Here is a 15,974-nt window from a genome sequence, read left to right as displayed (position 1 = left end):
TTTAATGTAACTGATTTGTATTGCTTTAATGTTTTTTTTTCTTCTTCTTAGGAACAGGTAAGCCATGACAATATAATGTAAATGATAAGCGCAAACAAAGTCTGAGACCCTATTGTAAATCGATAGTAGCACATTCATACATAGGGGTCACAGAGATCACTTCTTTTTCACGGAAACGACAGAGTAACTCTTGACTCAAAGCCAACAGGTACAATGCGATTTTAGCTTTGAACTTTTTTTTTTTTTGTCTTCCAAATTAAAACAAAACAAAAACTAAAAATAAAAACACTAATCCAAAAATTAAACTCAGCTCGTTAGTAGTCGGTTTTAGTGCACTGTACCTCTCTGCTTTCAATAAAGCGCCACCATACATTCCTCCAATCGTTAACACTGACCGTTAAGAACTGCTATCGTGGGATGATGCGACGATGAGACAAGAACGCTACAGACGTGTCCGGAGAAATCAGAGAATAAATAAGAATAAATAAAAAAATGGCTTTCAAAGGAGGCCGGAGAAGACAACCTTTGCAAGTCCGACAGAGCTGCAGCTGCAGAGCTTTAGCATCATGGTGAGACACGTCTAATTGCCTTTACCTCCATATGGACTTGAAGTCACTCCGCTTTCCGTATTGGGAAGTTTGCACACTTCCAAGTGGGGCACAGCAGGCCGATGGCGATGGAGGTCGACGCATTTTTGGAGCATTGAGACGCCAGTAAAAACAAAAGCCAAACGGCTTTCGTCATCGTTGCGAGGGCCCCTGGGTTCCACGTACGACCTACTGTATATAACAGCTTTCTTACATATGCTGTTAAAGCTGAGCAGGTGTGTGTGTGTGTGTGTGTGTGAACGCTATAAAAAAAGGGAAACCGAGTAGCAGCTGAACACAAAGAAAAAGCAACACGCAGCCAGTGAGAGCATAGATGTAAAGTGTTGGAATCTTTGGCAAAATGATAATTGTAATCGTCATGGGTGCATACACCTGTCTTCATATTGCATTTGAGTTTGGCTTCTTCACGCTTTCGTGCTTCCCTTTGCTAATATTGGCCTAAAAAAATAAAATTAAAAATCTACCAGCTCCAACGCATTTTGCTTCTATGAACATGTTCCTGTTTCTGTCCATGCAGTTCTCTTGGTTTCAATCTCACTCATGCGTCGCTCTGACACCAAAAAAAAAAAGGGAAAAAAAAAGAAAAAGGGAAAAAAAACATGAAGAGCTGAAAACAAACATGTACAAAGTAATGTACATCATATATTCAAACACATTTCAAAATCCTCAGACTTTGAAATCGTTAGCCAAAATAAGTATATCTTTTTCTCCCCCTCAACCTGTTAGGTAATCTTCTTTATCTAGACTGTACAATATATGTATATATGAGTAATCATGAGGGACTAAAGCAACAAAAATAAATACTTTTTCGCTATGTCACCTTTCAAAGTAGTATATCTATGTACATTTATATCAATATCAGTTTTCCTTAGCTTATTGTGAATGGTTAAGCAATGTGTTCAACAAGCAGGCTTTTTCGCACAGTGTGGAAACTTGTGTTTTGTTTTTTTTGTTTTCACCATTTGCCCTAAAATGTATCTTAAAGTTAGTTCTGACGACAATGTGAAGGAAAAAAAAAAACAAAAGAAAAAGACTAGACTGTTCTTGATACAGTGAAAGGTAACCCTGGTTCAAATGGACCAAAATTAGAGAAAAAAGTAAAAATATAGCATCTCACCATCATGTGACTACTTCAACAATGGGTTGTCTACTTCGTTATGGGAGAGGAGTACAAAAAAAGTGTCTATTTCATGCAGTCTTTGACAAGTCATACAACCTCAGTGTACTTGTCTAAAGGTTTTAAGTTGTTTTTAGCACACACCATAGAATGTATTCAATGATGTTGATTGTGGCTATGAGGGAAGGTGCATTTTGGGACAACAACATGCATAAAGAACAGTGCATAGGTCCAGGTCAGGGGGCCGGTCCCTGCTCATTTCCAGTGTGTTTCAGTGGCAGCGTCTATGAAACAGATTCACTACTGCAAGCAGTTGGTGATGGGCAAGTCTGTGTGACGCTGGGCTGGGGTGGGGGGGTGCAGGGTCCAAGCCTTAGTGAGTGGCGCCATCTTGTGGACAAACAGTCTTCCTCTCTGCGTCCGCCGTGCTGTCAGGAGCTCGCTGGCTTTTCAGGCAAGAGTGACCCCCAGTAAGCAGGTTCGGACACCGAGCGATCAGGCTTGGACCAAAAAAGGCCGAGGTGATGCGAGTGTGGCTGCACTGACACAAAGTGTGGTGACCTTAGCGTGGCAGTTTCTTCTTTTCTTTTTTTTTTTTTCTTTTTTCTTTTTAATTTCTGGTCTGATATGCGCAGTTTACATCAGTCGTTTCACTGCAGAGCCCTTTCCAACACGCAACAGACCCAGAAATGGCCACTCTAAGGATTTACAAGTATTTTTGTAGAAGGTAGAAGAACCAAGCTTAAAGATCAAGCTAACATGCATAAGGTCTTCAGACACTGTTTTGCTAAAAGCCATCAAGGCCAACATTTTTTCCTGAAGACGAGTTCAAGGAGAAACCGTGTTTCTTTTCCCTTTTTTTGTTTTTTTTTTTTTGTTTTGTTTTTTTGTTCAACGCTTCAACTTTTGAGAATAAGAAATAATAATGGCTTAATAGCTACATCGTTCTTGCACTTGCATTGCAACTACTGTACCTTTGGTAAATCAATCAACACAAACGACAACAAAAAACCCTGAAACATACGAACCCTTACATGTTCACCAACTAAACTTAACACTTCTCCTTTAGTCTTTAGCTTGCATTTCCTTTAGTACAAGTTACCCTGTGAAATTTCTCTCTTCCATGGCCTCCGTGTTTGTCACATTCACAGCTCCACACCACACATCCTCTAGCGCCACTTTGGATCCACATCAAGTCACTTCAAATAGACTCTTCCAGAAAGAAATACCAAGACAAACCAGCAAGGCAGAGAGAAGACAAAGACAGAAGGGAAACGGAAAGAAACTAACAGGAAATTGAAAAAAAAAAAAAAAAAAAAAGGACACCGTCAAATCCTGGTGGAAAATACACCGAGATTTCAAAATGGCCACCGCCATTTGGACATTCGGAGGTTTCACCGCTTCATCATTTTGGAGAGAAAACTGACGATGGAAGAGGCGGGCTGATCTGGGTCCAGCTCAGCAAACAGGTGGCTGACATTGTCTGTTGTGCTTCCTTGTTTCCTTGCGACAAATCCAAAAAGCCTGCAAATAAGAAAAAGAGAATAATATGTGAAAAACTACCAGCGTGTGGATTTAGAATCGGTTTGCTGAGTTGCATAAAGTCCTACATGTACAATTGCACAAACTAATGTCATTTACTTTATGAACTTACTTCACTAAGCCGCCGCCTTCTTTGCCCCATCTATGGAAGGAAAACGCCAGAAACATTTTACTAAATGAATCAAACAGTAGTTTGTTTGGATATTTGCATAGGAGGAAGATCCTTAAAAGTTCTCACTTTCTGTCCTGGGGATCAAGGTCACAGTATGTTACTGTGTTGATTGGATAATGTCGCCTGAAGAAAATTCTGCAGTGGAAAAAAAAAAAGAGGAAAACATGAGTTATCAATGTCTGCGTTTATTAGCCACATTATATTTTAGGTCTTATATTATTTTAATAGTTTCTACTGTGTCACTTATAAGGTACTAGCTCGTGCGTGTGTTCGCTCACTTCCGCTGACTGTCGGTGAGTGTGATGCCCTGCGCGGACACCTTGAAGTGGACGGTGGTCGCGGCCGGCAGGGGGTTGCTTGCCAGCGTCTGACTGATCGCCTTGGAAATGGCCTGAGGCCCCGTGAGAGACTCCATGTCCACAGAGTTGATGTAGAGAACATTGCACGCTAGAGGTGACACAGAGTAAGTCTTTGAAAAAAAAAAAAAAAAACGTGCATGCAGTTCAAAGCCAGACGACAGAAGTTGCAGGAGGGGGGGGGGTTGATGCACAAGCAACCACACAAGTGACGTGTAGTTATGCAAGTTTGTCATGCACTGCACTGTGTTGGCACAACGTTTCATAGTGACTGTCACTCTCACTTGACTCTGTGCATTTGAGGAGTTTCTTAAGGAGAACAAACCATTTGTAGTCATTTTTCCATTCATCCATTCATTTCATTCACACTCGGTTAAGGTGCAATGCAAACTAATATTTACCATGAGCCTCCTCAGGAGCCTTCTGGACTGTAAGGTAAGGGGGACAGTGTGTGAGCAGTCTTACAAGGTGGGCTTGTTCCTTTAGAGGTGCAGTTTTCTCTTAATATATTTGCACATTACAGAGATGCAGGAAAGTTACAAAAACGTAAATGTTTGCACATAAAATAAGTAAAAAAGTAAATATATTGCTTGTTGTATTGTGTGCTAGACTTAATATATGTATTGTATTCACTATGTAAAGTGTATTAAAAGGAAACTGAATTGGCCAAGTATTACTGTGGGATTCTCCAATGTGAATATTATCTGGTTCTCACCAGCCTCGTGCTTCAGAAGCTCCACAACTGGATCAGCGGGTGTTGCAAGTTCCAGTGCCTCTTCCTTCGGGTCTGTGAGCGTGAGCACCGACAGGCAGAAGACGTGTCAGAAACGCAACAACGCAGCTTGCAACTCTTCCCACAGAGGTTAACGTCATTATGAATCATTTCGAAAACATGCAATAGTTTTGTCTGTTGATGTAGTGGATCATTTTTAACATTGTATTACAAGTATATGCGATGATCTGTAAATATGTGGTAAAAAAAAACAATTAAATTACAGCACAAAATATGCGTTCAAGTCGAGCCCTCCCTTCTATTAATTATCAGAAAGAAACATGGTCTGTGGGTTGAGACTGAATGAAGCTAACCTTTAGTGGGGATCATCAGCTTACAGGGAAGAGCTAGAGGAGTCATCGAGTGTTGGTACACCAGAGCAGATAGACAACCTACACACACACACACACACAAAACAAACACACAACAACTGTTAAATTACATCACTCTGATACAAACCAACACAACCAAGTCGGTGAAGATTCTCGGTCATCGAGGTTTGGTTATCCGAAGACTGGATACGTAGCGAAACGTTTCTAACCCAGAAAAAAAAGTCCGGGTGACTCACCAAAGTAGGGCTCGTTGGGACATCCCTTCAGACGGACGCCTTTAGGACTCGTCTCAATGAGGAAGTGCCTCACCAGCTCATTGGTCATGTCGCCAACTAAGAAAAATACGTTTGATTTGTTTATTTGTAACATCGTGTCAATAGTGACAGTTAAACAAGTAGTGATTATTTTACCTTTCTTGTTCTGTTGGATGGTAGGTGGGGGGCAGGCGACCTTCATGGCCAGACCGTAGGCCCCGCGGAAAGAATGGCTGTCCCTTATGACGAAGGCCCCGGGCTCCCGGTCTTTCAACAGATTGATGGCTGAAAAGTAAGAGCAGGAGGACGATGTGAAGGTAGGACGAGAGTTGAAATGAGAGGACAAAGACGATAGTATAATAAACGGTGGAGCCTGGCTGTCACCGTTTTTTTACTCTCTTCTGATTTGAGATGAATGAATGAATGATGCGCTGTGTGGTTTCCTGTCCAACTCTCACCTTGCTCCCTGGTGATGTCCGGCTTGTACCAGAACTTGGAGGTGTCCTGGACGAACTTGACATTCATCTTAATGTCTGGATAACCATCTGTTTGGATGGACAGAAAGGGGGAAAGTGATCACTGGAGAGGACAGGAACCTTTTGTGAGCTTCAAAAATACTCACTGCACTTTTCAGCATCTCACCATATATGGACTTGGAGACGTCTGGGAGTGTGTGCGTGCCAGACAGGTTGGGCGTGCTCCCACCGCTGCCCGGGGTCGGTGTCACGTTCTTGTTGTCCACTCTCTCTGTGTCTCCGCTGGACATGTGCCTCTTTTCCGGCAGCTGTGGGGAGACGTGGAAGACGGGCGTGGAGAGCGGTTGGGCGCTACTCTGGCGCGATGCGGCCCCAAGCTCGTCGGGCGTGCTGTGGCCGCTCGCTGCTGTGCGGCGTCCCATCAGAGGGCTGGGAGGCACGCCGGCAGCTGACGTTTTAGGGTTTCGGCCAATCAGAGGACTGGAGGGGACGCCGGCTGGAGGTGTGTGTCGGATCAGAGAGGGGCTGGCCTGACCCATGCGTCTCTGAAGAGCAGGGCTTGGCGGCGTGTTGGTGGCTACTGTGCGGTGGAGGGTGTTGGGGCTCCCGGGGATGGTGTGGACGCCCATGATGTTGACTTGGGAGCCCTCAGGGGAGGCTGTTCTGTGTGAGGCACCATCTGAAGAACCAGTCCTCCTCCTACAGACATATTTTTAAAATTTTTTTATCCACATTCTGTATCTGCTATCGATCCTTTAAACATACAGAATATTAGAGGGTGTGTTCACATGTTTCAAGCATAATTAAAAATGCAAAATAAGCAGAATAGAAACAGTCTTGTGGTCCTTCTTTAAAAGACAATGGCACACTTTTACCCAGACTCACATGTCCCAACCACAACTATTCCACTGGTAAGTCCTACACCTACTCACCCGTCTCCGCTGTGAATCGGACTGCTCGAGGACAGAGGAGCGTTAAACGACGCCCTGGAGTCCCCGAAACTGCGGTTATCTGAGGATCAGGAAGCAGTGAAACACACAGAGTCAGTCTCAGCTAAGTGCGTCACACTAAGACAGTTTGTCCAGATTCAAATCATCAGGTCCCAAATAAATGTTGGAGTGACAGACGCAGAAACTGGAGGAATGAGTGTTAGCTGCAGTTACTAGAAGCATTTCCAAGAGTAAGTAGAGTTTTGAGCAGCAGAGGGCAGCAGACGCTAACAATTACTGTGGCAGAGCAAACGTCTGCTCACTCGGCTACAGAGCTTTGTTATGACATAATGCAGTGACACCGTCCTGACAGGATCCAAAAAACTACATGTTCTTTTCCTTTAATCTAATTCCACTGTGTCCTATATTCTGCATCAACTTGGATGAACGAACAATTTCACATCTTCACATCTGTATGTATATTTCTACAGTGCATATTTAAAATGCTGTGGATAACAACTACTTGGAGAGGAAATGATCTGGACTGTGTCACAATTTTGTACCAACACTCTTAACTGATGGATGTGCGCAAACTGACCTGATCCACCCTGTTGGTGTCCCAGCGTCGACAGAGGAGACTTGTTTAAACCTGGAGGAGAGCAAGCTACACACACACACACGCACACGCGCACACACACACACACACACACACACACACACACACACACAAAAAGGGGTGGGGGGATTAAAATATTGGCATTATAAATAAATGAGCAAAACATGTGATGGTGGTAAGATGAGAAGCCAGGCATGAACAGAAAACCATGAAGACACGAAGCGTCACTCAAGGATCAATATGATGCTACATGGAAATGTTGTAGATATTCGAATTAAATGTTTTGCACTTGGTCAGTGTCAACTGTACCTGCACAAAATAATAGCGATGAGGCTTTTAATCACTGTTTCAAATTAACAAGTGTTTTACAGGCAAGGTAATAGTGATAATGTTGATTCACTTATTAATCGCATATTTATATAAAAATATTATTGTTTTTATACACAGCTATATTTTTTCCAGACGGACACACACAATAAGCATTCTACGCTCTCATAATAATGTTAACGACTGTGTGTGTAAAACCTTCATACATCAGCATCACATGTTAGTTTAATACTATTTATTTCAAATTCCTTTTTTCGTATACATTTTCGTAGTGATTCAAATGGAATTTCAAAACAGATTATAAGGCTGCAGCTTCAAATGATGCAATGAGCGTCCACGACAACATAAAGAAGCACAACTGCGTTGTTTAGAAAGATGTAGTTATGACTGACTTATATCGGCTGCTACGGCAACGATGACTGAGTCCATGTTAGATTGCGGTTGGATGCATCAGCAACAGTGGATAAAGTTGGTCTGGTTTACAAAATAAATACATGAATAATATGAATCCTCAGATTTAATACAGTCTGTGTCACAAAGAGGGTGGTACGTGCCATCACTGAGTGGGTGGATTGAAATCCAAATGTAATTATCCATACTTCTCAAGGGATTCGGTTAAATTAGTATGAAATCTGATTAGTATGTAACACATCACATCAAAACATCTGCATCTTATTTTAAATACGACCAAAAATGAACAGTATGTTCGGTATTTCAGTCTGAAGCTTGACGCGTGCATGACACTATTTTACAATCCATATCCTGCATTTTTGTGTGTTTCATAAAGCGGATCGAACTTTAGCCTGCATCCCGTTTGCATGCACGTTTTGCTAGTATGCATACGACACTAAAAAGGCCGTGCGGGAGCCTCAGAAGTACTGTCAAGGGTTTAACAAAGACCTGGCTCCTTTCAAGAATGAACACAACATGGACCCACTCCAGCACTTTGCCAGCAACACCTATATGTCTGAGCAGCAATGGAAAGAAAAGTCCTTTCCTCTGCTACGTTCTGGTTGTGGAGGCTAGCGCTGGCCTGCGTATTTCTGAAGGATGCAGGTGTAACACAAAGTGTATAGGAGGCTCATGGCATTTGTTTGTTAACGAGATTTTATTTGAACTTGCATGTCTGCGAAATGAATGTCTGCCCTCACTAGTACTGGTCTTGAAATTTTTGGGTGTGAAACTGCATTTGCACAACACCTGTGACGTTATCTCATCTGTTCTACGTTTTTCTTCTTTCTCCTGTGTTCCAGCAATAAAGTAAAGTTGAATAATACATTTAAAAGTGAGGGTTTAGATACTTTGACAGCGCCCTCTGTCTGCAGGCAGTGTGAACCTACACATGTTGAAGTAAGGAGACTGTGGCGACACGGGAAAGCTGGGGGTCCGGGGAGAGTTCTCACCACCACCACTGCCTACGAAGCTGGGACTGTTGGCGAACCCGTCCATCTCGTCGTTATCAAACGCCTCCCGGTAGCTTTGCACGACACCCTGAAAGAGACGAGAGCGACATGGGAAGTGGCTACACCTTTTTTACTACGCGCAGTAAATCACAGAGGAGTGTTGTGAAGTGGCTGGTTCCAAACCTAATGTACCGAACAATGCGGCTTATTATTTTCGAAAGGGCAAAGACAAAGAATAAAAAGTTGACGACTGAATCCTTTACCTCTCTGGGTCTTCCTCCTGGGTTAAGGACCAGATTGTTGGCAAATTCCGGTGAATTCACCCTCGGTGTGTTGTCATGGCTGCTTTGGTACTGTCCTTCACTGGTGGTCCGACGCCGGCCCGTCTCCTGCGTCACTTCTGGGGTCATTCCTCTGGAGCGAACTCCTGAAACACCCCAAAATGTTGTCAGGTCCTTAAGTGCATTTAAAAATCTGCTTTCACAGAAATTTAATTTCTTAATAAACTTTACCATTTCAGTTACTTTTCCACCATTAGAAGGGGAAAAACAACCTATATTGTCTAAAATAGTAATTTGTTGTTGAGCTTTTTAACACCCTTTAATATGAAGATTAGCAGGTGTGTAGGTTGATTTTCACACTTTTGAAAGCAAAGTGTGAATATACTGTGGTGTAACCTCCCTGTCTTCAGTAGGCAAACCAGACACAGAGGAAGATGAAGAAGTGTAAAGAAGGAAATACAGGGAATAAATAAATTGATTGAGAAGCAGAAAATGCAGGCGATAAAATGTCAGAAATGAAAAGCGAGGGAATTTGAACAAACCGGAGAAGGAATAGGAGCGATGGCGGTCAGATTGTTGCGGTGTCATGCTTTCACTGATGCCCCGAATACGAGCGTTGTATTCTGTTCCCGGGGAGGGCGGTCAGGGTGGATGGGTGGGAGGCAGATGGGGGATGAAGGTGGAGGAGAAAGGTGAAAGAAGTGTGGAGGGAGAAGCAATGCGTGGAAGGGGTTGTCCATAAAGCAGAAAGTTGGATTGAACAGAAAAGAAGAACAATCAGAACAGAAATGAATCTAATGAGAGTGAAGAGAAAATGAAAAACAAAAAAAAGGTCAAATGAGGTGATATCTAATTTATAGTCTGATGAGAAGAAACAAGATGCATGCTTATAAAATGTTGAACAGATGTTTTAAAAAGTACACAGCAGAAACCTTTGAGGGATCAGGTCAATCTCTAACAACCTTAGAACAAGGACTTTGCAGCCTTCTTCCAGTGAGAGGCGCCTGGGAGCTTCCACATGAAGGTAAGTATGAATGCAGACAATGCATGGAAGCTGGGGCTTCTGAATGCTAGGCTATTCTTACTCTCCTCCCATCTCTACTCTCCCCAGCTCTGCTTTATTCAGCTGCACAGCTAATTTTACAGGCACGGCTCATCCTTCTGGTACGGCCCTCCCTGGTGAATCTGTAACAGAAATGCTGCTCACGTGCCGTTTGCTGCTTTAGGCATCACAGATGCTTTGAGCAAAAGGTGATTTTACGGAATAAAGCTCTAAATCCAACCGGAGTTCATGTAAGCATTTTGGACAAATACATTTACCTTTTAATAAAAACTTTGAAAAAGTCATACCGGCGATGCGATGAGCCACCAGGCCTTCCAAGTTTAGCGTCTCCTCCTCTGCATCTTGTTCTCTGACCAGAGAGGAAGAAGATGTATCCTTAGGCTGGGGAGTAAGAGCGGGCAGAGGAGAAGAAGATGCACTGTAGCCTGGGTAAGGAGACGAACCCTGCAAGTCTGGGGAGTGGGACAACGTGCTTCCTGGGTGGGAGTTCACAGGCTTCATTTGCACCTGCTGGTTGAAATTTGAAGAGAGATCAGTGGGGCAGTGGTGGATTGCTTGGCGCGTGTGAAGGTAGGGTTCAGGGGTGTGTGTTGGGGTGGTGTTTTGGTGTTGGTAGCTGGCATTGGATCTCTGGGGGGAATACACTGGAGACTCCATAACTGGGCTCTGGTTGGGCGATGTTGACACTCTTCCAGGTGATCGCAAAGATTGATGAAACGCCGGGTTAACTGACCCAGAGTTGTTGTAGCCACGGACGGCTGAGTCTGCTTGGTACGAGGGCCTGGCAAGGGTCTGGGAAAAGGGAACCTGTGATGAATTCAGACTGTTCTCCCCAGGAGGGGCACTGTGGGACTTGGACATGTGGGAGTTGATTGGGTCAAGGTCAAGCATGAGCATGTTGAGCGCCTCAATGGACTGCTCAATGTCTCGCTGTGAGGCTGAGGTGGGGAAGTGGGGCAAGCTATGGGTGGACTGAAGAGGCGGGCCAAATGGATCATCTGGAAGGCTATATTGGTGCCAGGTATTGAGACCTCTTTGAACAGCCTCTCGGCTACTGGTGCTCCTCTCGGGGGCCCTGGGCATCAGCTTAGGATTAGTTTCAGGGCCGCTCGCTTGTTGATTCCCAAAGGACTGTGAGTGGTATATCCCTCCTCCGTTCTGGTAGTTGTTGTATCCCCCCTGTGGCGATGCAGAGTCCACAGACCTCTCTTGCATCGCCGTGGGAGTTTGTACTCCATGGACAGGCATCTCACTCAATTCTCCAAGAACACCTCTTTCAAGGTATGGTCTTTCGTTCTGCCCACTGACTGGCGTCTGTGATTGGTAGTAAAGGTCTCCGGGTGTTGCCTGGCCTTCTAGCGAGGAAATTGTTCCCAAGCTGTCCACACTGTTGCCCTCTTGGCTATTGGGCAGTTCGTCGTCGAGTATATCTGTCTCACGCTCGTCTGTGGAAGGGGCACCGACTAGCCTTGTGTGGCCACCGTTGACATGCACCTGTGCTGGAACCAAGTGTCGGATTCCGCCTCCAGGACTGGTTGATGTAGACAGGTAGGCTTGGCGAGTTGGTGCCTCGAGGCCACTCAGAAGCTGATCAAGTTCTCTCTTCTCCTGCGGGCTGAGCAATGGGTGGGCTGCTGCTGTGTTGCTGTGGTTCACAGCACTCAGCACTGACTGACTTTGCTCGTCAGTACGGTCAGTCTTGATAGACGCGGTAGAGTTGCCTGAGTCACTGCTCACGGACAGGGTGTGGTCTACAGCAGGGAGGGACGTGTGGCCTGTCACAGGAAGGGTCTGGTCAGCGGTTTGGAGAGAATGGTTGGTGTGTTGCAATGAATTCTCTGCATTGGTCAAGGGGTTTTCGTGGACTGGGAGACCGTTGATGGTGACAACTCCCTCCAGGGAGTCTTTCTTTCGGACTCGGGCATATAGGCTTCCATCTAGGGGACCGTGGGTATGAACAAGATCTGAAAGAAACATAGAGAGATATACTACAATAAACAAATCCTCTCTATGTTTACATGCAGTTCCGAGCATACACAAAATCATAACAATGACCAAAATGAATCGCGTTTGTCTCTTACAATCAGTACCGTAGCTGCTGGAGACAATTTAAACCGTTTCCTCCTGCACATTCTGGTTTGATTGAGTTTCACTTGGTCCAGTCATTGAGTCAATTCATCCCAGTATCACTTGCACTAGAGGCACAGTGACCCCCCTCTGCACCCATCTTTGTTGACCCTGAGGCTCAGCATGTCTCCCACCCATTAGCAACACGGCCCTTCTAGCTCTATTAATAGCCAATTTGCTGAACTAAAGCTGCTGTCACGTTGCGTGAGTGCAGGCCCACATGGTCTGACATGAACCTGGGTGGGTCCTGTCCAACACACTAAAACAGCTGGTCTTGGTGAGCCAAAGGGAAGAGCAGCAGTGCCAGTTTGAAAGCCCAGAGCTGGACAGAGAGAGGATGAACTTCAAGCTGATTTCCGGCTGCTGAATCATGCTGGCAAAATCGGACACAGTGTCACCGTATTTACCATGTATATGTACTGTGTGTATATCCAATCCCCGTGGCATAACCATACAAGGGGTAAGGCAGAGTTTTTTCTGGACTGAACAATTACACCAAAGCCTTTGGTTAGGTTTCAAATGAAGGAATGAACTTTCAAAACAGTCTGTAGGCTTCCACAAAAACCCCAAACACCAAACACTTCTGTCTCTGAAATAGCCTCATTTCGAAATCAAGCGAACGTGCAAGTCGTTTGGACAGCTCGTGCTCTTTCCAGATGACATCATTTAAAAGCTCTAAGCGTGGGGAAAACCTGTTTGCAGTGTCGTAAGCGTGTGAAATGCATTCGACATGATCAAACCCCAGGTCGTGTCATCCCGTTTGATTTAGTGAAAACATTTTCCGTCTTTTCAAATCTCACATTGGTAGCTATTTTAGTGACATCATCAGCTGAGTCCTTGCTTTAATGACCCCTAATATTTGGCCATTTCCTTGGAGAATAAATATACCCCACGAACATTTTAGCCATTTAAATATAGTAGAAATACATAAATGATAATAGAAACGCCCAATCCATCTTATTTGTGGCACATGAACACATCACCACGGCTGTATTACTGTTTTTACACTGTAGACATATACACTTGTAGACATTTTGTCAATTGTAAAACACTACACTTGCTTCCATGAATCGCAACAATCACAGAAACCCAAGAAGAAACACTGGCTTTAAGTTTACAGCATGTGTTTGCAAAGTGATACAGGACATATACGTGACCAGGGCCGGCTCATGTGTTGGGGGTGTTCCAAATTGAGTGAACCCTGGGGACAGATGGTGGATCACTCGGACTGCAGCTATTTCCAAACTCATGTCAACAAGAAGCAGGCACGGTAACAACGAGAACAAGAGGACAGGTGAGGGAGCTGTAAACATAGATTTTCTTTTTCAAATGCACTAGAATTCACATTACATTACATGACCACCCAGTTTCCTGAATGAATGTGGGTTCTTACATTTGAACATTACATTTATTCCATTCTGAAAATGATTTAACTCTGAAGTATATTCCCACATTAAATCACCCTCCTTACCTGTAGGTCAGCCCGTGTTTTTCTCCCGAAAAAGTCCCGGAAATGATTGAAGGGCTCTGCTTCTTACCGAAATAAGATTGAGGTCAAGAAGCCACATTTCAGTCTATACATCAGTAGTCCTCTGTTTCGCCTGTGTGACTGAACTGTCTGCCTCTGGGCATATTCTCTCTCCCTCTCTCTCTCTCTCTTTCTCTCTGTCGTCTCTGATTCACGTCCACCCATCACCCAACATGTGCGTTACTGGAGTGAGGTGGGGCTGTACCACCGAAGCTGCTGAAAGGGGTGAGCTGGCACGCTGGGATAATCTCTGCCTGCTCCCGTCAGAGGGAGGAGCGACTCCACCACTGCTACCACCTTCACCTCCACCCCGCTGCCTGGGAAAGGATGTCGTTTCAAATAAACTACAACTTCCACACCATCTGTTGGCTCAGCACTGCTGCCCTCCTGCCAGGTCATTAGGGTTCCCCTCACTTAGCATCCAACTACCTGCAGGTCGTACAGCAAAATAATCTGCACTATTTTAAGCATTTTTAGACAACAGTGGGCTACATATTCCACCAGCTGCGCCACTCATCTCTGCTGTTATCCCTGACCTTTCACAGAACAGGTAATGGCCTTGTTCTAGTGCATAAAAGATGATCTTTAAGGGCTTCATTGCAAATACGACTCAAGTTTGCCAGGGTGACACTTTTTCCAGCTGCTGGTTAACCTCACCCTGAAGTGAAATTCTGGTGGTATCATAATTACGAATGTATTGCCAGGAAATATTTAAATTTTTGGTCCGTGCCTTTGGGAATGTTTCCACCGAATCACCAACCTAACAGATGCACAAGAACCAACTTTATCTGAGCTTCAAAGAAAACAAAAAAAAAAAAAGAGAGAGACTAGAAAATGTAATAAAATTCACAAAAACTCAAAGTTCAAACTGTTTAATCAACTAATTGCCAAAAAAAAAAAAAAAACCACCTCAAAATGCAGAATAATAATAAATTAGCTGTGTTAAAAATGTGCCAACAAGAAAAATTCACATTGAGTATAAATAATTCCAGAGTCAGCCTAAGTGTTGGGTGTAACCCTCTTGACTTAAAAAAAGAATGGAAGCGACAAACTCCGAGCATGACAAGAACTTGTGCTACTAAACAAGTGGCACGAGGTCACGAACTTTGCGTTTTCCACACGGCCAGCATGTGCACAAGCGGGAAGACTACAAGACCACAGATCAATGTCCTGTTCAACTCTGACATCTTTGCAAGGTGCCTTTGAGCAAGACCCTGAAATTCAGAACTTCAGAAGAACAGTACTGCTGTACAAGTAAAAGGGGATAACAAAACTTGAAATACAGTGGTTTAATATTCAAAACAAAACAGTTTTAAGCTTGTGGAATTTGGATTTTATAAGCTGCAACATGCAATGTCCAATTTGTTAAATTAATAATACAGTTCAATCGTTAATACCGTCCTTGCCATTGTTAAGTGATATATGTCCACCAATATGCAAACTGCAACCCATAGAGTTAGAGTTTTAATGTGTATTGCACCTAAACATCGTGATTAAGATGTCATGCAACTCTCTGGATGTCACCTATTGAATGTCAAAAGGATCTGAATAGCTGAATGTTACATCCAGTGACTCTGAACGGCACAAACAAGCAGCTCGCCCCCCTGCATAGAGCAAATGGCTTTCTTCTGGTCTCAATAAATAGCGGCAGCCGACCTGAAATTAGATCGGGCGAGTCGCTAAGACTCCGCTTACACACATACTGTAGCTAACAGCTCATTTCCTACTGTGGTAACCTAGTGTAACGTGTTGTCTTTGCATCAGAGGGCAAGGCCACATTTGCCACTATTCATTTACCTGGACATATTAGGGTCAGGGGTTCGAGCCCCGGTCCCAGCTACGTTTCACACACACCTGTCAATTCTCTATATTGTCTCACGTTACAGGCATTTTCCTCTGGTGTAAACGTTCCAGACGCATTGCTTATACATAGGCAAACACAGAGCTTCTCTCTCTTGGCCGCCTCCTCTTAATTGTTCGCTTGAGAGTCTCATTGCCACACTGCCATACTTGGAGGCCGTTAAAAAGCCATTTAAACACCGGTGGCCAGTGGTTTATTATATTACAATAT

General features: G+C 44.1%; 1 protein-coding gene across 8 annotated transcripts in view; it reads right to left on the bottom strand.

Moving 5' to 3' along the window:
* Positions 1-15,974, bottom strand: part of tns1a (tensin 1a) — a 74,781-nt gene continuing 58,807 nt past the window's right edge. For 6 of the 8 annotated variants that reach the window (XM_067503054.1, XM_067503051.1, XM_067503052.1 and 3 more), the window contains 17 exons: positions 10,536-12,212; positions 9,728-9,808; positions 9,168-9,331; positions 8,842-8,992; positions 7,157-7,222; positions 6,562-6,640; positions 5,796-6,328; positions 5,612-5,698; positions 5,310-5,438; positions 5,136-5,231; positions 4,882-4,959; positions 4,511-4,582; positions 4,197-4,223; positions 3,718-3,886; positions 3,506-3,574; positions 3,380-3,409; positions 1-3,249 (listed from right to left, as the gene is read on the bottom strand). In XM_067503054.1, coding sequence (XP_067359155.1) covers positions 3,120-3,249; positions 3,380-3,409; positions 3,506-3,574; positions 3,718-3,886; positions 4,197-4,223; positions 4,511-4,582; positions 4,882-4,959; positions 5,136-5,231; positions 5,310-5,438; positions 5,612-5,698; positions 5,796-6,328; positions 6,562-6,640; positions 7,157-7,222; positions 8,842-8,992; positions 9,168-9,331; positions 9,728-9,808; positions 10,536-12,212 — 3,638 coding nt within the window. In that variant the 3' untranslated portion in view covers positions 1-3,119. The remainder of the gene's footprint in view (positions 3,250-3,379; positions 3,410-3,505; positions 3,575-3,717; positions 3,887-4,196; positions 4,224-4,510; positions 4,583-4,881; positions 4,960-5,135; positions 5,232-5,309; positions 5,439-5,611; positions 5,699-5,795; positions 6,329-6,561; positions 6,641-7,156; positions 7,223-8,841; positions 8,993-9,167; positions 9,332-9,727; positions 9,809-10,535; positions 12,213-15,974) is intronic. The other 2 variants (XM_067503053.1, XM_067503055.1) reach the window with 2 other exon arrangements.

This window comes from Channa argus, chromosome 4 (genome assembly GCF_033026475.1).
Source record: "Channa argus isolate prfri chromosome 4, Channa argus male v1.0, whole genome shotgun sequence".
NCBI classification, from domain to species: domain Eukaryota; kingdom Metazoa; phylum Chordata; class Actinopteri; order Anabantiformes; family Channidae; genus Channa; species Channa argus.
Note: the sequence above shows the minus strand (reverse complement) of the source record. Positions and strands in the feature narration are given on the sequence as shown.